General features: G+C 42.5%; 1 protein-coding gene across 4 annotated transcripts in view; it reads left to right on the top strand.

The window, feature by feature from the left end:
- Nucleotides 1-1779: 1779 nt before the first annotated feature.
- The window catches only part of sytl3 (synaptotagmin-like 3), a 50430-nt gene continuing 28088 nt past the window's right edge, over nucleotides 1780-24121 (top strand). Inside the window, exons 1-5 of one of the 4 annotated variants that reach the window (XM_039738198.1) lie at nucleotides 1780-2325; nucleotides 6219-6516; nucleotides 18016-18231; nucleotides 18481-18545; nucleotides 20574-20625. In XM_039738198.1, coding sequence (XP_039594132.1) covers nucleotides 6395-6516; nucleotides 18016-18231; nucleotides 18481-18545; nucleotides 20574-20625 — 455 coding nt within the window. In that variant the 5' untranslated portion in view covers nucleotides 1780-2325; nucleotides 6219-6394. Of the gene's footprint in view, nucleotides 2326-6218; nucleotides 6517-16805; nucleotides 16872-18015; nucleotides 18232-18480; nucleotides 18546-20573; nucleotides 20626-24121 lie in introns of those variants that run through there. The other 3 variants (XM_039738196.1, XM_039738195.1, XM_039738197.1) reach the window with 3 other exon arrangements.

Below are 24121 nucleotides of genomic sequence, written 5' to 3'. Positions count from 1 at the left end.
CAATTTCTAGAGCTCTCCAGGAGAAGCCATTCCTTAAGAACGTCCACACAAAAGCGCATATGGCAGTTGCTACAAAGCATGAGAAAGACCCCTCAGCTAAGATGAGGGAGAGGACTTTAGGGTCTGATGAAACCAAAAGAGAACTTCAAAGAGGGATGTGTGGCATAAAACTACCACCGCCCAGGCCTCAAAAACGGAGAAATATGGCGGTGGCAGCGTCGTGCTATGGAGGATGTGCTGAGTTGAAGGGGCAATGGTTGGACACAAAGACCACGCAGAGGACTGCAGGAGAACTCGTTCCACACTACTATGAACCTATTGTGGCCCAGGAGAAGATTCATCTTTCAACATGACAGCGACCCTAAGCAGAAGGCCAAAGCGACACTGGGATAGCCCACCAACAGAAAGGTGGCCAAGTCAAAAAAACCCTGATCTTCACCCTATGGAGAATCTGCGGCACTCTTTTGAAAACAGTCATCACACCAATCTAGAGGTTTCTCTAGAAAAGAATGGTGAACAATGTGCAAAACTGGGACATAATTACATACCCCGAAAGAATGAAGGCTGTTACTGCAGCAAAGGATGAACGTGTCGTCTTTGAATACTTCGGTAAACACTCACTTTGGAGTTTGTCGTCTTTGGTTAATTATCTACAGAAAATGGTTTCTTTGGAAATGTAATGTTACAGCACAAGAGTTCACATTCAAATTACTGAATGAGCAAATCTTTTGTCTCGCTGAAGATTATGAAGACTTCCAAAGGGGTTGAATACTTTTGCACGCCACTGTAATTTGAGTGGCTCATTTGTGAACGTATGGGCGGTTCTCATAAGTGGTGGAAAGAAGCTGCTCAAATCACGCTACTGCTGTCCCACAGATAATCTCTAACCTCTCCTTTCTTCCCTCAAGTCTGTCAACTGTGGTCTCCAGCATGAGGTTTCGCTCTCGTTTGACAAACATGGCCAGCACATGTAGTTCTAGTACCTCTGAAACGATGGCTCTTCTGAGATTTTCTCACTCTGTTCTCTCTAAATTGCTCTGGGAATGGCATGGTGGATTCCGAAAATGGTGAGACCCCTTCACTTCCTGCACTTTGCATTGTAGGTCTAATTTGAATTGGGTTTACCATTTCAGCCCAGGGTGGCACAGTGGCGCAGTGGGTAGCGCTGCTGCCTCGCCGTTGGGAGACCGGGGTTCACTTCCCGGGTCCTCCCTGCGTGGAGTTTGCATGTTCTCCCCGTGTCCGCGTGGGTTTCCTCCCACAGTCCAAAGACATGCAGGTTAGGTGCACTGGTGATTCTAAATTGTTCCTAGTGTGTGCGTGCCCGTGCCCTGTGTTGGGCTGACACCCTTCCCGGGGTTTGTTTCCTGCCTTGTGCCCTGTTTTGGCTGGGATTGGCTACAGTAGCCCCCGTAACCCTGTAGTTAGGATATAACGGGTTGGATAATGGATGAATGGATATTCGGCCCTCAAAGAGTTAATGGACAGTAGGCATTGTTTGAGTCCAATAAACCTGCCACAACCTCAGTCTTAACCATCGTATAACCATGTAGAGCTCTAGAAGTGGACTCGATTGGAGCCCATTGGTGTCAGTTCCACCTACTTGGGGTTCCAGGGTGGGGGCTCCATGCCCCAGAGATACCCGAGTATGGCTGCTGCACATCAGTTACTAATTGGCCTGATTTAATTACCTGAGTAGGACCTGCCACACAACCTGATGGACAAAAGGGGCAGGATTAATCCTTTGAAGGGCTTGCAGAGAGCTAATCAAACGGGAAAGCCCCTTTAAAACCGCGATCACCACTGAACATGAACAGAACACGACTGTTCCAAGTGTGAAGAGAGTTTTATTTAATCGAATTAATTGCATCAAAGGTGCAAATGAAGCCACGGATTTCCTTTCTGCCGAATACTTTGCGACCGGCTGATTTCTTCATTTACGTAATGTGCGTGTACTGACTGCAAACCGCAGTACCTCCCCTCCTGGCCCCGATGCATCCCTCCCGTTTCAGAGCTGAAGAGGAGTGTTCTCCGATTTTGATCAGGCTGGCAGGAAGGAAGAGAAGTGACGCGCATCCTCCTGCAGTCCGCTTTTGGGCCCCGAGGTGCGCCGCTTCGCGCTTGTGATTTGATGTGCAGTCCGCTAGCCCAACAGGTGAGCCTCTCACGTCGGCCGGGGTCACGTGACGCGCCGTTTAACGTTGCTTCTACGGAGTTCGACGTTCCAAGGAAAAAAAAAAGATTTTTCATTCGTATGAGGAGAGCAGCTGAATTTTGATTTCCACGGACGTATTTAGTACCGAATCTTCTATCGCTTGATATGTGGTATGTATATTTAAGTTTTTGAAATCTGCTTTACTTTATTGACGATGTTGAAAAATGATACTATTATTATGGTCTCCTGTTTCTGGGTTTTTTGTGTCGCCTGGGTTCCGTGGCGCGCAAATATGGGGGTATGGAGAGGGTGTCTTTACATTGGGGGTTTCGCTGTTCCTCGGAGCCCTGGATCTTGAGAGGAGGGGCGCACCCAGTCTCTCTTTTTTTTTTCGTTCTTTTTCCTTCCTTCAATCGCAGGGATCATGAAGGAGGGTCCGACGTTCTTCCTACTGGATCGTGCGGATTTTGACGGAGCCCCTTTATCGAGGGTCTTCCAGGTGTCCCACCCCTCACAACGGACCCCACACTCCGGTCGATTAAAGTACATCACTCTATCTTCAAAGGGGGTAACTCCGCTCATGGCGAATTAAAGTGAACCGCTTCAAGAGGCGCTGACTGAGCATCTTTACGAGTAACGACAACTAGGAAAAATGAATCTTGCATGCCCACTTAAGAACAATTTGAGAGCGCTTGTTATAAGCACGGATTAAAACTTATTATTTTTTTAGGTAGTTATTTGAACACATCGCTAAATTTCAAATTCTTTGCTCAATCTTAATATACGAGGTTCAACAGTAGTCAGTCCAGCTGTCACTGACGGGTCGCGAGAACTCACTGACTAACTCACACACACACACACACACACAGTTCTCCATTTACAATAACGAGAAGTATTAAAGTATTTGGAAAACAAGCGGGTTTGCGGTTGCGCAAAAACACGCAGGTGGGATTTTTAGTACCAGCAGCTAAAACTATTCATTCAGAAGACGGGGGTTCGACGAGAAGGATCTCGGTCGCTGTGGTGATACCCGGACTGCTTTCTGCCAGATTAGCTCGTTGACAGCGAGCAGGTCCCACCATACATGAGCCTGTGCTAAATAAAATTTATTACGGGACACCATTTCTTCATTAACATCACTTCCGAAAAAATAACGACTCACTACTTGATTTCACAAAGGGTAGTAAATCCGGGAAAGATTGCATTGTCCATGATTACTGAAACTTTTTTTTTTATTATTTTACGACATGCATCTTCTCAAGAAGGTGTAATTGCCGAGATCACTGTAGTCGAGTTGTCCTGTGCTTTCAGGGGCTCAGCAAGCGGCTCAGAAGTGGATATGCAAGATTTTCTTTTTTGGGCGATGTACGTAGAGACGCACTTCAGTCAGCGTTGTATATACGACCACCCACCTTGATGACGGAGCGCCTTAATTTTAGTCCGCCGCGATCATTATATAATGAGCGATACTCCTTAGGCAGCGACGCATCACCTTATTTAAGCCCCTGTTTACTAAGTGAGAGGGGCGCGAGAGCGCGCGCATCGGCTGCAAATCCACGTGTGAGCGCGTGCGCGCTTCAGAGTGCAACTGAAGTTTCCAGTGGCTCATCTGCGCCGTGCACCTTTGTTTCTGCTTGAAGCGCGCTGCGGTTTAGACATCCAGCCATCGATCAGTCTAAAAAGCCCCGCATTACACTTAACTGTTCGTTCTTTTAAAAGCAGCGACACGTCATTTTTATTTCCATTGAGCCTGAAGTGCACCAGTGCGGTCTCACTCATTAGAAGCGACTTTGGCATGACCCGTTGTGCAGTCATTTAAATGCGATGTCTGCCTTTTAATCTAGTAAAGAAGAAAGATGGGTAGTGAATGACACATTATTGGGACGTGGGGTTCCTTGTAGAAACACCCCCACCCAAAAATCCAGGAAGGGTTCTATGGGTGTAAAATTGGCTCTGATGTGCAGACGAAACAGAAATCTGTAGACTACCCAGTAGGTAACTACCAGATCAACCGCACCAGAACTTAGCCCGTGTTTTTGTAAAAGAGTAACCTTTTTAAAATTGGAAGCACAGCGGTATTTCACAAATCTGGCATTTGTGGTGTTAAATAAATAACGGTTCACTCTGGAACTTTCATATGGATGGCTCACTGTAAATATCCATACATTATCCTAACACAGGGTCACGGGGGTCTGCTGGAGCCAATCCCAGCCAACACAGGGCGCAAGGCAGGAACAAATCCTGGGCAGGGCACACATTAGGGACAATTTAGGATCATGTCTTTGGACTGTGGGAGGAAACCCACGCAGACACGGGGAGATATATATCTATCTATCTATCTATCTATCTCTCTCTCTCTCTCTCTCTCTATCTCTCTCTCTCTCTCTCTCTATCTATATATATATATATATATATATATATATATATATATATATATATATATATATATATATATATATATATATCTATATATATATCCATTATACAACCTGCTATATCCTAACTACAGGGTCATGGGGGTCTGCTGGAGCAAATCCCAGCCAACACAGGGTGCAAGGCAGGAAACCAACCCTGGGCAGGGTGTCAGCCACCACAGGGCATGCATGCACACACACACACTAGGGACAATTTAGAATCACTAATACATGTAACCTCCATGTCTTTGGACTGTGGGAGGAAACCGGAGTACTACGCAGACATGGGGAGAACATGCAAACTCCACACAGGGAAGACCCAGGAAGTGAACCTGAATCTTCTAACTTGAGAGAGAAATCAGAGCTCTGTGTGTTTTAGAGGGTAGCTGCTAATTGCCAGAGAGATCAGGCTGTCCTGTTTCACCTAAATGGGGACAGCAATCAGATACGGTGCCAACGTCTTGGTTTATAAAGGCTGTCCTGTTTCACTGCTATGTGGGTGCAGCCATGGGGACAGCTAGTATATAATGTGTAATATGTGTGTGTATGTGTATGTGTATGTGTATGTGTATGTGTATATATATATATATATGTATATATATATATATATATGTGTGTGTGTGTGTATATATATATATATATATATATATATATATATATATATATATATATATATATATATATATATATATATAAACATACACAGTGTGTGTCTATATAATATAAATAGAAAAACTAGTTGGAGAGAGCATCTATGAAGAGCTGCCACCATTGTGGCACCCATAAGTGTTAAAGTGTCTTCCATACAACCTCACCAACATTTTTGGGATGGTGAACAGGAATCCATGGAGATTTGCTCCCAGTTCAGGTTTTGAACCTCAATCTTTATTTTTATGTGGCTGTGCTAACCATTATTTATATATATATATATATATATATATATATATATATATATATATATATATATATATATATATATATATATATATATATATATATATAAAATAAAGCTTTTTGAATGCAAGTTCTTGCTGCCCAGCCAGTATAAGCAAAGCAAGACTCTTTAAAGCTCTTTAGCTTGCTCTGATGTCTTGTGTGGTGCCAGGCTGGGTGGCAGAGATAGCATCTGGTGTAAGGTATTTTTATTTTATTTTCATCTTATCGCTTTGCAGCAGAAAGCTGATGCAGTTTGCCCAACCCAGCTGATGTAATGTGTGGGAAATGATTTAATGTGCTCTTAATGTGCCCAACGTGTCCCAATCTAATTTTTGATAATGACTGCATGCGCCAGCTCTCGGGGGTTTTTTTTTTTTGATTGCTAGCAGAGCAGTTAGCAGAGGCTGAGAGACGTCTGTGGGTTGACTTGCATTATGTGTGATTTAGAGATCTGAAAGGGATGCATGTGCTGCTGGGCCATTAAAGAGGAGAGTGTGCCGAGTGCAAATGCAATCCGATGGAAAGCTCTGGAGAGAGGCAGGTCTGCCCACTTAAATGTGCAGCACGAAGAAGCCATACGAGGATCAATAGTGCAGACGGGCAGGTGTGCTGTGCTGCTCTCTTGGCTTTAAGGCTGCACCATGACTTGCTGGAATTTTGAAATAAAACTTTAGTTTTCCTACTGTTTTTTTTATTATTATTATTATTTCCAGATCCTGCAAGATTTACAATAGATAAAGGGAGGCGGATACCAGCAGGCACCCCTTCATTTCTCTGATATTTAACCAACTTCCGGGCTGCAATGATGCTCTCCAAGGCAAATCCATTTTTGAGAGACCTTCCGATGATTTCTGAAATTTCTCTGTGATCCTGCTGCTTTCCCACTGATATGAAACGACTGATGGCGGACAAATTGGACTTAACTTTTCTCAAGGAACTCGAAAGGGAAAAGGTGCTGGACGTCCTGTACAGGGATAAAGTCCTGCGTACGGTGGAGGAGGAAAGGATAAGGTAATGTCTTAATATATAAAACTATTGGTGGGGGCCAAGGTGGCTTGTTAAGCATGCCAAGTTTGTAGTGACGGAGCGGTCAGAAGATACAACTGCAAGGGTTAGCAAAAAATCAAAGGCTTCAAATCAGTAAGTACGTCTGGTCCTGCAACTACTGAGCAAGCCTGTGTTGTTAAAGTTTATAAATCCTAAAGGGGATAGGGGGCCGGAATTATTCAATTCTGTTGTCTCCCGTGTCCTAAATTGGCAGCCATACCACCCGCACTTCAGAAGAGGTCATCCACTGGAAGCTAAGCCTGTTCAGGCCCCATGGCCAGGACTTGAATGGGAGACCATCATAGGAAAAGCTTTGGGTTGCTACTGGAAGAGGTGTTGGTGAGGCCAGCAGGGGGCGCTTACCCGAGGTCTGAATGTGGAGCCCAATTCTCCAGTGTAGTGATTGAGGACACTCTGCTGTAAATATGGTGCAATAAAACTGAGGTCCTGACTCTCGGTGGGTATAAAAGATCTCTGGGCATCTTTTGAATAGAGCTGGGTGTCCCCCGATGTTCTCATCCACTCTAATCAGTCCCTGTCTCTACTTAGCTAACTATCTCTCTCACCCCTGCACCACCTAATTTCTAACGTGTGGTAAGCATACAGGCTCAAGAAGACGTACCACCTGCACTTCACAAGAGGTCACCCACCTGAAGCTTGGCATATTCAGGCCCCAGGCAAGTACTTGGATGGGAGGCCATCTAGGAAAAGCTTCAGTTGCTGCTGTAAGAAGGTGTTGGTGAGCCCAGCAGGGGGCGCTTACCCTCTGGTCTGTGTGTGTGTGTGGCGACTCTGTGCTTTAAACAAGGTGCCATCCTTCATATGAGACAAGGACACTGCCATTCTGTGGTCATAAAAGATCCCTGGGCGCAAAGTGATGCCCTGGCTAGCCATGCCTAGTCATTGAGGCCCCCTAATGATCCTCTGTCTCTAATTGTCTCTCTCTCTCACCACTTCACCACCAAACAGCTAATGTGTGGTGAAAATTGGCTGTCATCTCCTCATCCAGGTGGATTCTGCACATTAGCGGTGGTCAAAGTAGCCCCCCACTCTCTATGTAAAGCACCTCGAGGGCCTTGAAAAGCTCTATAGAAATGCAATATCATCGCCTTATAGTCACTAATGCTGGCTCCACTCCATTTGTGTTTTGAAGGTTTCCATTTTTGTGAAATAAGAACATATCACTTTTGGGATCTGACTGCATTAAACTAGTTTGAATAAAATCATTATGAACTCAGCAGTTTCATCATCGTGTTTAACGGCCACCGTGTTTCTAAACTTACCCTTCACCACTGCAGTTGCTGCTAATGAGTCATTGAAGAATTCAATTTGTTTCGTTGTTCTGATGGGCTACGTTGTCTTGTGCGGCATCAGAGTAAGCGGGCAGTTGAGCGAGCCGTGATATGCCATCTGTTGAAATGACTAATACAATGCATATGTATGTTATATGCCATTTGGTATGAGATTAGTAAAAACATTAATATTTCTTTGGCACCACCCGTTAGAATGACAACTGCAATGCATATGTCTCTGTTTAATGCCATTTGAAATGGGATTCATAAAAGCAGCGTTAATGTTTGAGATGCGCCATCTGTTAGAACGACAAATGTAGTTCATATGTCTGTGGTGTGCCCTTTGGAATGGGATTTGTAAAAGCAGTGTTATTGGTTGTAATGTGCCATCTGTTGGAATGACTAATACAATGCATATGTCTGTTATGCCATTTGGAATGAGATCCATAAAAGCAGTGTTCAGGTTTGTGATGTGCCACCTGTTGGAATGACAAATGAAATGCATTTTTTACCTGAAAATGTGATGCACTATCTTTTGAAATGACAGAGACAGAGCAATCAGATGGACACACAGGAAGACAAACGCACAGATACTTATTTTATTGAGGTGGATAAAAAATACTGAAATATCCCACTGGCACATGTACTCGGACCTTTTCCTCCAGTAATTCATTGATGCCCCTTTGGCAGTGGCGCTAGCCTCAAGCTTTCTTGGGTCCGACGTGACAAGCCTCACATACCTGCATTTAGGGAGTTTCTGTCTGTCTTTCTTTCTCTGTAGATCTACTTAAGCTTTGGTCAGGTTGGATCGAGACTATTTTCAGGTCTCTCTTCAGATTTACTTTCTAGTCTAATATCTGATTAGGGAACTTGACAACATTCCCAGGCTGGGCCCTGCATTGTGTTTATCTTCAGTTTAGGACCATTGTCCTGTTAGAAGGTAGGCCTTTGGTCCAGCCTGAGGTTTTCAGGTGCTCTGAAGAAGGTTTTCATGGAGGATATCTCTGTACTTTGCTCTGGTCAGCTTTTCCTCAAGCCTGACTAGTATCCCAGTCGCCAGCACCACAGCATGATTTTGTCACCACCACACTTCACCATAGGAATGAGCAGTGCCTAGATGCTTAGAATTGAGGCCAGTTTTGGTTTCATTAGACCAGACTGTCTTATTTCTCAAAGTCATAAAACACCTAAAGGACACTTATTTGCAAACTCTGAGGGGGCTTTTCATGTGTTCTCTGGCCACCATGTCGTAAAGCCCAGATTAGTGGAGTGTTGCAGTGGTATGTATCCTTCTGGAAGCTTCTCCCATTTCCATTCAAGTTCTCTGGGGCTCATCTAGTACTTGGTCCACTCTCTTACTGAGCCCTTCTCCTCCTCCAATTGTTCAGTCTAGGAAGAGTCACGGTTGTTTCAAACTTCTTCCTTTTAAGAATTCTGAAGTCTTCAGTGCTGTTGGGTACCTTCAGATATGACAGGAATGGTTTTTGTAGCCTCCAGCACCTCAACACAATTGTCTCTCTAAGCTCTGCAGGCGATTCCTTCAACCTCTTGGCATGTTTTTTGTTCAACTGTGGGACCTCCTGTAGACTGGTGTGTGACTTTCTGAATTGTGTGCTATTAGTTGAATTGACCACAGAATGACGCCAAACATCTCAAACATGTAGAAACATCTCAAGGATGATCAGTAGAATGTGGTGCTCCTGAGGTACTAACAAAAATTATGGAACAACAATTGCAATTGAGTACGTAATTATTGGGGCACTTGATTGTAATTGTTATTCCAATATTTATATCCGTAAGTACTTGTAATTGTAATTGTTGTTCCACAATTTTATAAGTACTTGCATATATAAATATTGGAGTAACAATTACAATTAAATGCTTAACAACAGCATTACATTTTGTTACACAGTAAATACAATGTAATTACAACTAGTTACACTGTAATTATTACAGGGTAAATACGGCATAATTACGGACACCTAACCTAAAGTGATACCCTGAATTCTTGTCAGTGTGATATTTCAGGTCTTTATATCTATATATCTATCTATAATAGATATATATAGATATATAGATATAGATATATAGATATATATAGATAGAGAGAGAGAGATATCTATATACAGGGTGGGCCATTTATATGGATACACCTTAATAAAATGGGAATGGTTGGTGATATTAACTTCCTGTTTGTGGCACATTAGTATATGTGAGGGGGAAAACTTTTCAAGATGGGTGGTGACCATGGTGGCCATTTGGAAGTCGGCCATTTTGGATCCAACTTTTGTTTTTTCAATAGGAAGAGGGTCATGTGACACATCAAACTTATTGGGAATTTCACAAGAAAAATAATGGTGTGCTTGGTTTTAACGTAACTTTATTCTTTCATGAGTTATTTACAAGTTTCTCTTTGCTTACAGCCATTGACATGTCGCAGAGGTTAACACGTGAGGAGCGGATAGAAATTGTGTTGATGTCTGGTGTTGGCTGGGATTGGCTCCAGCAGACCTCTGTAATCCTGTAGTTAGGATATAGTGGGTTGGATAATGGATGGATGGATGTTTTTCTCAAAAAATTAGAAAAAAAACTTTATTTTCCTCCCGGGCACCGATGGCCATTTTAGCTAGTTTGTAATACAGTAAATGTGTAGAAATGTCTATACTCGCGTTTTCACTTTGATATTCTTGGGATACCGAGTGTTGCTGGATGAGGGGGAAAAACACAAGGAAAAGGCTGCAGCATAACCAAGTGAAGGGGCCTGAGGACTCTCTGAATCCACTGTACCCCAATACATCAATGACCACACATTGGGGGTGTCCAAAGACCACCGCATGCTTTAGAATGTCCCTTATCCGGAGTAGGGATGCCGTAACTCTGGTCCGTTTCAAACTCTTCTGGAAACAACCGAGTGCTGTGGTGTCACACTGTTGAAATGAAAGCCAAGTCGTTTTTTGTCTTCAAGATTTTTTAACATCTTGCATTTTCTGAAGTCTAAGTTTACTTGACCACAATCTTAACCATTACAGTTTCTTCTTTCATTAAAGCCCCCCCGAGTTTCTTTTCTACTGGCTGATCTTTCTCAGATTAGGATTTCCTTTCTCGAAGTTGCTTGCTCAAATGATGGTTGTGGTAAAGAGAGGTTTTTTTTTTGCTCTTTTGAAGCTCTAGAAGAAAAGCCTAAATGAAGCCCTTTGAGGTTTCTGATGCGAGAGAGCAGCAGTTTTTGACGTTGCATCGGCGAAAGTGGTAAGCGCTATGGTAAAATGTACAGAATCCACTCAAGCCCTCAGAACAGCTTCTAATGCTCGGTGGGTTCTCGCTCTCGTTTAGAGACTGCTGTCCTGGAAGTTCAACGTTCTTACATGATGGCATCGTATAAGCTGAAGACCACTTAAAGTCAATGGCTGTGTCATTTCTTTGCCCCTACGGTTTACATCCACAATGTAATAAATCCAAGCATGAGATCTCCACACTTGACCCTGTGGATGAGTGATGAATTGCAAGTCCCAAAGAATGAACTGTTGGGGCACCCAAGTCGGTCATTCTCCATTTACTTTGGGGTTCTTTTAGCGAAAGTACAGTACGAGTAAAATCACCCCAGTCGGGTTTTATCACAGGAGCTCTGCCTGCGTCCTGCTCCGCTCACAGAGTGGCGCCTCCTTCTGCCGACCTCGTGATAAATAGCCAGGAAACCAAAAGGGGCGGAGTCAGGGGCCCTCAGGGGGTGGGGGAATAGGAGAGGACATGGTTAGTGATGGAGCCCCCTCTCGACTGGGGATGATACCTCGCATATCTTGGAGGAGCCATGAGGATGATCCACAGACGCGCATGTGTGAAAATTTAATGTAATTATTCTTAATTGTGTGGTAATCAAGTGTGATGACCTCTGCCTCTGATCTCAAACTCTTTATTGGTAGTGTTGTGTTTCAGTTAAGTTTAAAGTAAATTTTCTCTTCTTGTATTTGAGAAATTGTCATGTAGTTTTCGTAATTACACCATTTTTGTTCATATGATTTCTATTTACGGTATGGGGTAACCCCTGGCTGGGGTTCAAATCCTTGTTTTATGGTCGGTCAGTCAGTGAGTCATTGTCCAACCTGCTATATCCTAACACAGGGTCACGGGGGGGTCTGCTTGAGCCAATCCCAGCCAACACTGGGCACAAGGCAGGAACAAATCCGGAGCAGGGCGCCAGCCCACCGCAGGGCACACATCACACGCTAGGAACTATTTAGGATTGGCAATACAACTAACCTGCATGCCTTTGAACTGTGGGAGGAAAACCGGAGCACCCGGAGGAAACCCACGCAGACATGGGGAGGACCCGGGAAGTGAACCCCGGACTCCTTATTGCGAGGCAGCAGCGATACCACTGTGCCACCCAACGTAAATATATATTCAGAGTAACAGACTATGCAATTTATGGTTAAAATAATTAGTTTACATACATGTACATTTACATTTAAGCAGTGTTTTAGATGTCAATATCCAACTGTTTCAATGGTTGAGACTATTATATAAATAATTGCTGTCTTTTCTGTAAACTTGTAATGGTACTGAAATTCTACATTTGCATTCAACATGCAAACTCCACGCAGGGAGGACCCCAGGAAGCGAACCCGGGTCTCCTTACTGCGAGGCAGCAGCGCTACCACTGCGCCACCATGCTTCCCCTTTTTTTATGGTTCCTTTGTTAATTTTTGACTCTTTAGTGTTGTGATGCTCAAAGTATCAAAGCACGTAAATCCCAAAGAGCTGAAAAAGGCATTTCCAATAAGGCCCACTAGAGGGGGATCTACTTCTAAACCCTGGCCAGATGAATTGGCAAACACAGAAACTGCATAAAAATAAAAAGGTTCTATTGTTCGCACACACATAAAATACTCTGTAATACGGTGAAGCTCCGAAGGGCACAAGGCAGTCCAAGCAATCAAAGTCTAATGACAGAATCACAAGGTAAAGTCAAATGCTTGAGCAGAAAGTCATAGAATCCAATAAATTGCAATAAGCACAAGACAAATGCAGAACTCAGCAAAACTCCTTAGCGTGTTCGAAATGAACCTCTGGGAACTCTGGGAGACCCTTTTACCCCTGGGATTAATGTGATGGGGTGAAATTCCTGGAAGTGACTGACAGGTGGCCTTACTGGTATATATGTGCTCTGTGTTATTATTGAATTACAGGGTTCGATTATGCAGCCATGCGCTGTAGGTCTGCTTTTTGTGAGCTTGATTGCTTTGGTCTGAGAGGTGTAAAAGAAAAGAAGAAGAAGAAGAAAAAAGTTATTTTGGGGTATTGCACTTACCAGCTGTCAGCGTCTCCCTCTTAAACATAAAACCCTTGGGAGAACCAGCCAGACAGCTTGCATACATAGACACAATCCAAAAAATCAAACAATAATAATAAAAATAGAACACTAAAAGTACAATAAATTAAATAAGGCAACTCCTTTTGCCCTTTCTCTGCTCTGTGCAGCATTTTTTTTTTGTACAAATTTTCTTCTAAATCTTTGACACACAAGATTTTTCGTGCTATTTTTTTGGTTCACAAGCCAGGGGTTGATGGATATCCTCCCTCTTGTGTGGACTTTTAGGTAGATTTCTGAACATTTTAGGTTTTGCCAGCTCCCCAACTCTAGCTGTGCAGGTTAGTAGAAGTCCTGGCCTGCTTCCTTACTTTTATTTGGAGGCCTCACAACTGTTTTTTTTGTGTTTTTGTCTTTTTGACGACGCCATTTCATGACCGTTTTCATTGTTTTGATTATTTTCGGCTTTACTGGGGTGACATCACAGCACAACATTGTCAATTTATATGTTTGGACCCTGTTATATACCGATGACATTCAGCTTGCCAACCTTGGGCCGAAACTCACAACGGTGAAGATCATGGCTGGAGGAAAACCTGAACCTAAGGAAGACGGAGTACATGAAATGATGCAGATTGGTCACGGAAGCATTTAGTTTTGGCACGATTAAGGCGTAGTCTCAAGTCGAAATGTAATACATTCTGAACAGACTCTGAGCCAATTACAATACATCCGCTTTGCTTTTTACGTTATGACGCACGATCTGTGGACGTGAATGAAAATGCAATATGTTTAAACTGGCGTGAAAAGCAATCGATCACGTGGGTGATATGTTCTTAATTACGACACAATAAAACCATGCCAAAATTAAATGTGTTGCATTTCAATTTAGTTCGCATTATGGGTTGCATTTAATTTTGGCCTGAATGATCTTCCATAGGTTTTAGCATTAGGCCTTCCTATTCCATGTTAGCAATTTCTTGCAATTTAAAGGTTTTGATCTTTTTGCTTTGTATACCTGTGGAAGCGTTTAGGAGAGATGGCAGTGGAGTTTTTAAGCAGGTTGTTTAATGGAATCTTGGAAAGTGAGAGGGTGAAGAAGTGTACTGGTGCCGATATTTAAGAATAAGGAGGATGTGCAGGACTGCAGTAACTACAGGGGGATAAAACTGATGAGCCACAGCATGAAGTTATGGGAAAGAGTAGTGGAAGCTAAGTGAGGTGATGATTAGTGAGCAGCAGGATGGTTTCATGTCAAGAAAGAGCACCACAGATGTGATGTTTTTTCTGAGGGTTTATGATGGAGAAGTAGAGCGAAGGACAGAAGGAGTTGCATTGCGTCTTTGTGGACATGAGAAAGCATCAGGGTGACTGAGAGGAGCGGTGGTGTTGTATGAGGAAGTCGGAAGTGGCAGAGAAGTACGTAAGAGTTGTACAGGATATGAACGAGGGGAGTGTGACCGTAGTGAGGTCTGCGGTGGGAGTGACGGAGGTGGGATTACATCAGGGATCAGCTCTGAACCCTTTCTTATTTGCAATGGTGATGGACAGGTTGACAGACGAGATTAGACAGGAGTCCCCGTGGACTGTGATGTCTGCTGATGACATTGTGATCTGTAGTGAGAGTAGGGAGGAGGTGGAGGAGACTCTGGAGAGGTGGAAATATGAGAGGAGAGGAATGAAGGTCAGTAAGAACAAGACAATCCATGTGTGTGAATGAGAGGGAGGTCAGTGGAATGGTGAGGATGAGGGGAGGAGAGTTGGGGAAAGTGGAGGAGTTTAAATACTTGGGATCAACAGTGCAGAGTAATGGGGATTGTGGAAGAGAAGTGAAGAAGAGAGTGCAGCCAGGGTGGAGTGGGTGGAGAAGAGTGTCAGGAGTGATTTGTGACAGACGGGTATCAGCAAGAGTGAAAGGGAAGGTCTACAGGATGGCAGTGAGACCAGCTGTGGCACAGGATGGTGGCACAGGAGACGGAGCTGGAGGTGGCAGAGTTAAAGATGCTAAGAGTTGCATTGGGTGTGACGAGGATGGACAGGATTAGAAATGAGGACATTAGAGGGTCAGCTCAGGTTTGGAGACAAAGTCAGAGAGGTGAGATGGCATTGGTTTAGACATGTGCAGAGGAGAGATGAGGGGTATAATGAGAGAAGGGTGCTAAGGATAGTGCAGCCAGACATGAGGAGAAGGGGAAGGCCTAAGAGGAGGTTTATGGATGTGGTGAGAGAGGACATGCAGGTGATAGGGGTGACAGAGCAAAATGCAGAAGACAGGATGATATGGAAGAAGATGATCCGCTGTGGCAACCCCCAACACGAGCAGCTGAAAGAAGAAGATCTTCTTGCTTTGTGTTTTGACCGCAATTTTATTTATTTATTTTTTTGGACTCGATTTCAGTTTTTTCAGATTCATATTTTGACCTACAGTTCGTATTTACCCAGCTCCACTCCCAAAGAAAAATGATTCGTTTTCATCTGCAGGTCATATTTTTGCTGTTTTTGATGACCGTCTTCTCATTTTTCTGCTTCAGTGGTCCTTCCTATGCTGTCTGAACGCCGCTTCTGCAACTGCCTGTCATTTTCAGCACATTTACAAAAAAAATGTAAGCAGCTCCGTCTGATGCGGTATATTTTCATCGAGCTGAATGTATTGTTGATTATGGGTGGGTGTCCGTTTGCCACCTCTGAGGGCGTGAAGGCGCAGGCAGGCCGGTTCAGTCATTGCGTCAGACACGTGGTGTTAAATCCTGTCGGTTTTGTGCAGAGAGCACACCTTTCCTTTGTAATCGACATTTAACTGCAAATTCAGCTGCACCATCATCAGCGGTTCTCTACTCAAAGTCATTCCTTCTCCCACCTATCGCTTCACTGAGCACTTAGGGCGCATGGTGTCTCTCTTACATCTCCTTTACCCTGCCATCTTCTCACCTCTCTTGCTGGTTTCCCGGCTCTTTACTCCCTGCTACGTAGGGCTTACTATAAACCTCTGCCCCTCATCCCTCAGTGGTCCCAGGGCATCCCATTACCCTCTCCAGTTTGCTGGGGGTTGTTTTTTTTTTTTTTAAATGTGAAATTCTCATCAAGAAACCCCAAACATCAATTTACTGAATTTGAGTTTGTACTTAAGCTGCAGGTATGTGCAATGTCTGTGTGTCCATCCAGTTGCGATGTCTCTATCATTCCAACAGATGACGCATCACAAATGTTCACAAGTGGCATATAACAGTCATTTAGAAGTTAAAGAACAGTCAAGGAGGAATAGTGAAGGGGAAATGAAAGAATACAGACAGTGACATAGCAGATGCTCTAATCTCAGATTTTTTTGAGGTCTTCACATGTGAGGAAGTGGATAACCACCCAGCGGTAACAGAAACTGCTCAAAGAGGTACTGTGGGATTTGGAAATTGTAGAGGGAGCAGATCTGTTGAGATTAAATAACCTGAAATCACCAGGATCAGATAATATTTACTCTCATCAGGAACCTCATTAGAGTTGGCGGATATTAAGAGTGGTGCCCAGCAGGGGTCAGTGCTGGGGCTGCTGCTCTTGTTAATATCTATAAATGATTTGGGCAGGAATATAAATTAACAAGCTGGTTACGTTTGCAGATGATACCAAGATGGGTGGATTGGATGATGATCTGGAATCTGTTAATTCGTCACAGAGGGACTAGGACCACAATACAGGCCTGGGCAGAGTTGTGGCAGATAAAACTTAATGTAAGGAAAATGGAAGAATTACACGTAAAAAATGTGAGGTTTGAATACAGAATAGGGGGTCTGAAAATTGAAACTACACCTTATGAGAAGGATTCATATCTACTGTAAGTGAAAAGATTCAACCCAGAGGAGGTGGCAAAGAAAAGGAATGTCTGGGAATCATTCCTTGGGCTGCTGCCCCCTGTGACCCACACCCAGATAAGTGGCAGAAAATGAATGAATGGGTAATGACATCAAAACTGTTATGTTTAAGCCACGGTCACTACCTTGGCTTACATTTAAACTACTTATGTTGTTTTTCTTCCGTTTTTCGTTCTTTAACATACATAAATGATAGTAACCAATGTTGTTATTTATGCTAATTATTTGCATAATTATGCATTTTTTAATCAGTTTTATTTATTATTTGCTGTCTAAAAGTCGAAAAGCCAGTAAATGCAAAGAATAAGCAATAGCAAGAAAAGGACAAACTCGCCAACCACCGATTGCATATAATGCACCGCAGCAGGACTGCAATTCCCATGAGCCTTTATAAGGCTTGTAGCCATCCCTCAGTGGAGATTGACAGGTGGCTCCGCCTCTTGGGGAACCGCCCACAAAACAAAAGGCACACAGCAGAACAAACCTAAGCACATAGAAATTCTGTGAAATCTGAAACATAGCGGCAGCAATGCTCATACCATATCATTACTATTTTATTAGTAGACATTTTTATTTTCACAAGTAATCTTAATTATGCAGGCAGTGTGGAGTAGTGGTTAAGGCTCTGGTCTTCAAACCCTGAGGTTGTGAGTTCAAATCCCACTACTGACACCACTGTGTGACCTTGAGCTTGTCGCATGATCCAATTGGTCAAACAAAAAGAAATGGAACCAATTGTGTCGTAAATGTTGCAAGTCCCCTTTGATAAAGGATTCTGCCAAATATGTAAATTAATTTCATAAGGTCCAAGTATGTCATGCTGTGCATTCTGGTGTGTCATATTTAATATTTGAAATGAAATGGCCCTTCACGCCAGACGTTTTCAGTTTCATCCGGTGTAATGCCCAGGTACCATTTGAACGTCGAATGCCATTCTGCATTTAAAGTTCCAACCTAAAATGAATAAATGACTTTGTTTTATTGCTCATTGTGTTCTTGACAGGAAATTAAGGTCCGAGCTGCAAGAAATCCGACGGAAGGGCGCAAAAAGTTTCACTCGTCACTACAGCGAAAGGACATGCGCCCGCTGCCAAAGACCTCTCGGGAAGCTGCTGAACAGTGGAGCCGTGTGCAAAGGGTGCAGCCATCGCATTTGTACCAAGTGCCGTATTGTCCTGTCTCCAAGGGTGTGGAAATGCACAGCCTGTTACATGCTTGGGTAAGCCATGAAAGAGTTAACAAGAAAATTACAAATTTTCAATGAGCAATGGCTGGATTTCAGATAGGCCTCGTCTTTCCTAGTGGTTTTAATTCTCTGTCCTCGTCCTCCTTGATCTTTCCTCAATCTTTGACACGGTTAACCAGCAGAGTGTTAGTTTGCCAAATAACAGCCAATCAAAGACTGCATGTGAGACGACTTACCTACACACTGTTTCTGATTGGATTTCATTTTTTTCTCTCTCTGTAGTCAAGTAAAAGTCAAATCTGGAGATTGGTTCTTGGAGGAAAGATCTAAGAAATTCCCACAAGAAGGTTAGCTTATTTCGATTTTATTTTGCAAATTTTGTTTCATTTCTCTAGTCCAGGGGTCTGCAAAGTTGGTCCTGGGAGGTTCATATTGGCTACAGGTTTTGGTTCCTAACTGATTTGTTTAATTAGAAACCATTCATATTTAATTTTATGGCTTGTTCTGCCCTGTCAGGTAATTCTTGTATCGTGGATTTTTTTTTTTTTTATTTCCCCTTCCAAGGATGTCATCCACATGATTGGATGCCAGAAGGAGTAATTCTCAGTCCTTCACTTTTTACTATCTCGTACACAAAGTATAGGGAAAATATTGTAATCGTCCAAAATTGATCAGTCTTGACGTTTTAGACCTCCCTCAGTCCAATTTACTTTCTCGTAGGGAAAGTATTGTATCCGTCCAAAAATTCGATTTCAATGAATCTCGACATTTTAGACCTCCCTGAGTCCGATTTACTTTCTTGTAGGGAAAGTATTGCAATTGTCCAAAAATTCAACATCGAGATTTTAATGAATTTCAACGTTTTAGATCTATCAGAGTCCGATTTACTTTCTCACAGGGAAAGTATTGTAATCGTCCAAAAATCCGATTTTTGAGATTTTGAAGACTCTCAATACCATTTTTGTAAGTGTGTGTGTGTGCGCGCGTAAACACAATAACTTGAGTACGCTTTCAGTTAGGTCAACCAAACAAAACCTAGATTTCTATCACCTTTTGAGCTATATCCATTAACTGTAAGTGTTACTTTTTATTATTCATGCAGCTGCAGAGTCTGCTTTATTCAATTTTACTTTTATTATAATTCTCCAATATATTATTAATTTGATTTGTTATTGATGGTTCTTCAATGTCCATAATATAAAAATGGAATCATTGTTTTGTGGTTTGCTGCTCAAATATCCATCCCCATATCGGAGTATACGAGAAAGTCGAAAGGGAGATCACACCCCAATTTTTTTTTTTTCCTCTTCAGTTTCCTTCTGAATATTTTTTATGAAGATGAATAGTTCATAATAAATACACACAGGTGGAAACAGTCCTAGCTCGTGTGTTACACAAGAACGCGGTAAACTGAGGCACGGATGACAGTGAGACGCAGCCACTGACCTCTCGTACTCTGCCAGCCGTAGAGTGGAGGAGGAGCCCTCTGACGATGAGTGATGTCACTTCCTTTTCACCGGGGGAGTCTCTCGTAGTTCATTCGGTGGACTGTGACTGTCGCAGTCGGACTGCCCAAACAAACACTAACAATCGGTAAACATTTGGCTTTCATCTAACGTGCCACAGGCTTTAAGCAGGTGTGTTAAGGCCCGGTCACAATACAGAATTTTTCTCTTCATCTTCATCTTTAGCCGCATACTTCATTTACATAATCCAGCCCTGGAATGGAGGAGGATCTGACGGGGAGCGACACCCCGCCCCTTCTAATCCCCCTCCTATAAAAATACAACCGGAAGTCGGCATTCTTTCAATGGAGATTGATTGTTGAAGCCGGACCTCCCACACAAACCATCAAAATTATGATTGCTAAAGATCAGTCAACATTTGCTGTTCATCTTTTAACGTTGTTCCTGTTACCCTGTACTGTACCCTACATTTTACCCTGTACTGTCACTTCTATTCTCTCAACTTAGATGGACACCTGTTGGTTCCTTTAGCAATAAGATGTAAATGATAATTATGGGTAATTTTTAAAAATGGGGAATGCTGCTGTTTAAGGCCTCCATTTTCATATATAAACTCGGACAATTCTCTACATCTTCACCTTCTGTCCACACTACTCCTCAGTGTTTAACCCTTGAAAGTGAAGACTCCTGAAAATGTACTCCAATGTTTTTCTTCTTATTGTGTGTGAGCACATCAACGTTTGATCAATGAGTCAGAGTTTCCTTCCATGTTAAAATGAGCTGAGGTTGATGGTAGGCACAGCCGGAAACAACACTAAGCAGCCTAAAGTCCTCAATGCAGCTACCTGGGTAAACCAAAATTTTGAAAATCAATGTTCTTAAATTCTAAATATTTCTTTCTCCCAACAGGTGATGCAGAATCCATCGGAGAAAAGCTGTTAAAGTCATGTCCCAGAATTAGGTAACTCTCAGTTATGATCAGTGCTGACAAAAATCAGGAACTGTTAAGAAACACAGCGGATTTAGACCTCGCAGACACAGGAGAGGCTCATCTGTCTGATTGTGTGTTATGGAGCATTACAGATTGGGGGGGGGGGGTAAAAGTGGTAAAAAAAACTACTGCAGCAAAACTCGCTGTAAATCACTCGGGCAGCATGCTATTGGCTGTCGGAAAATGAGGCAGACTTGTAGTACTTTGACAAACACTCTGCTCAACGGTCGTCATGGAGTCATATAATTTGATGATAATCGATATCTGTCTGTCATATTGTGTAGCTTCTTACATATCGATCTAGTCACATATGTGTCGTCTATTATATAGTGCCTTTCATATCAATGTATCCTTCTAGTGTCATACATGCCACCCATTGTATAATCCCCTTCATATCTATTATATAGTGCCTTTCGTCTCTCTATTTATCTAGTCTTATGCACGACACCTATTATATAGTATCTATCTATCTATCTATCTATCTATCTATCTATCTATCTATCTATCTATCTATCTATTTTATAGTGCCTTTCATCTATCTATCTATCTATCTATCTATCTATCTATCTATTTATTGTGAACGCTGGCCCGGACACAGACATTTACAATATTTACAAGGTTTTTACTTTAGTGCACTTCCCAGTGCTTTCTGCACCATTCCCTCCAAATGTCCAGGCCTCACAGTCCTTGTGCCTTTCTCCTGGCCCCCTCCAATCCTCTCTCCACCTCTGTCTACTTCCACCCGACATCCACCAATGACTGGAGGGAGGCGGCCCCTTACATAGGAACCCGGATGGGCTCCAGCTGCTTCCCGGCATTCCTCCTTAGCCACGCCCCAGTGTGGCGGAAATGCCGGCTGCGCACCCGGAAGCCCTCCGGGTGTCCCCTGTCGTCTTCCTCCCCACCACTTCCTGGTGTGGCGGAAGTGCTGGGCTCCAGACTTCTACAGGCACCGGGGCGCCGCCTGGAGGTGGCCACGGGTCCCTACAGGGCTGGGCTTCCAAGCCCTTTACCCGAGGCCCCCAACATAACCAGGGCGGATGCCCCCTCGCAGTCTGGAGGAGGCACAAGCCCTCCTCCGGTCCTCCTGGGCGTCCCGGCCGGATGCCACACTATCTATGTATCTAGCTATTATATAGTGCCTTTCATATCTATGTATTTATCTAGTGCCATACATGCTACCTATTGTATAATCCCTTTCATATCTATTATATAGTGCCTTTTGTATCTATCTGTCTATCTCGTCCTATACACAACACCTATTATATAGTGCCTATCTACTATATAGTGCCTTTCATATCTATCTGTCTATCTAGTCTCATTCATATCTATCTATTATATAGTGCCTAGCATATCCATTTCTCTCTCAAGTAGACAGACAGTTTCTGGTTGAGAGAGATAAATAGAGATGCAAGGCTCTATATTACAGGTGAATGGATCTAAATGGGGCTAGAAAATAGAAACATGTATGGCACTATATAATAGATATCTATTATTTAATGCTTTACATTCCTATTTAGTCCTATTTGTTTCTATCCATTCTATAGTGCCTTGCTTATTTATCTATATAGATATAAAAGTCACTCTATACAATGCCAAAAACAATATATAAGCAAAGGAAACAATTTCTACATCAAGCCATTACATCTTGTTTTACTTATTCTAAGATCTATTGACTTATCAAGACTTTTGTATTTAAGATTATTTAGCCTATTTTAAGAAATCTTTTTTTTTTTTTTTTTTGGGAGAGGAACTAAATAAAAGTCGGACCACTCCCATTTCACTTTTCCTGTTTACATGTGTATTTTTTGTAGTGAAATTAACAGATAGATGTTTGGGGCACTACATAATGGGCACATGGATGGATGTGAATTTGACTAAACACATATGTATTATACAGTGCCTTGCATATCTGTGGTATCTGTGTCTCACATAGTGTGTTACATAACTATCTATCATGTTCCATTTATCTCCATCATTCTGTTCTATAGTGTAGATAGATATAGTGACTATTATATACAATGCAAAAAATGATATCTAAGCAAGTGTAGGTTTTATATTAAGCCATTAAATCTTGTATACCTTACTGTAAGATCTACTGATTTGAATTTAAGAACATTTTAGCTTATTTTTTGAAATCCCGTCAAGTAAATTTTGCTTACGGCATTTTTTTGGAAAGCATTTGATAAGATGCCACATGAGAGGGTGAGCGTCAAATTGAAAGAAGTCGGAGTTCAGGGTGATGTTTTTAGATGGGTGCAGAATTGGCTGAGACACAGGAAGCAGAGGGTGATGGTGCGAGGAACCTCATTAGTATTGTGTGGTGTTAAGAGTGGTGACCAGCAGGGGGCAGTGCAGGGGCCGCTGCTATTTTTAATATCTATAAATGATTTAGATAGGAATATAAGTAACAAGCTGGTGAAGTTTGCAGATGATACCAAGAGAGGTGGATGAGCAGATAATTTGGTATCTGTTAAATCACCACAGAAGGACTTGGACAGCAGACAGGCTTGGGCAGATTTGTAGCAGATGAAATTTAATGTCAGTAAATGTAAAGAATTACACATAGGAAGTAAAAATGTGAGGTTTGAATACACAATGGGCAGTCAGAAAATCGAGAGTCCACCTTATGAGAAGGATTTAGGAGTTGTAGTGGACTCGTAACTGTGAAGTGCCAGTCAGTGTTCAGAAGCCATTAAGAAGGCTAAGAAGTCTATGTCAGGTTATATAGCGCCTTGATATGTGCAGTACAAGTCACACAAGGTTCTCCTCAAGCTTCATAACACACTGGTGAGGCCTCATCTGGAGTCCTGTGTGCAGTTTTGATCTTCAGGCTACAAAAAGGACATAACAGCACAAGAGAAGGTCCAGAGAAGAGCAACGAGGCTGATTCAGGGGCTACAGGGGATGAATTGTAAGGAAAGATTAAAAGAGCTGAGCTTTTACAGTTTAAGTAAAAGAAGATTAAGAGGAGACCTGAGTGAAGTGTTTAAAATTATGAAGGGAATTAGTCCAGTGGATCGAGAAGGTGACTTTAAAATGAGTTCATCAAGAACACGGGGACACAGTTGGAAACTTGTGAAGGGTAAATTTCACACAAACATTAGGAGATTTTTCTTTACACAAAGAACGATAGACACTTGGAATAAGCGACCAAGTAGTGTGATAGACAGTAAGACGTTAGGGACTTTCAAAACTCGACTCAATGTTTTTTTGGAAGAAATAAGTGGAGAGGACTGGCGAGCTTTGTTGGGCTGAATGGCCTGTTCTCATCCAGAGTGTTCTAATGTTCTAATAAATTAAAGTAAATCTGCTCCAATTTTACTTTTATTTCCTATATTTCCTTGTATATGCATTTTTCCCCAGTTTAACAGAGAGATGTGCAAGGCACCATATAATGGATGGATGGATCTAAATGAGACTAGACAGACAGAAGACACTATATAGTCATATATAGTCATATAGT

The sequence above is a fragment of the Polypterus senegalus genome, chromosome 16 (genome assembly GCF_016835505.1).
Source record: "Polypterus senegalus isolate Bchr_013 chromosome 16, ASM1683550v1, whole genome shotgun sequence".
NCBI classification, from domain to species: domain Eukaryota; kingdom Metazoa; phylum Chordata; class Cladistia; order Polypteriformes; family Polypteridae; genus Polypterus; species Polypterus senegalus.
Note: the sequence above shows the minus strand (reverse complement) of the source record. Positions and strands in the feature narration are given on the sequence as shown.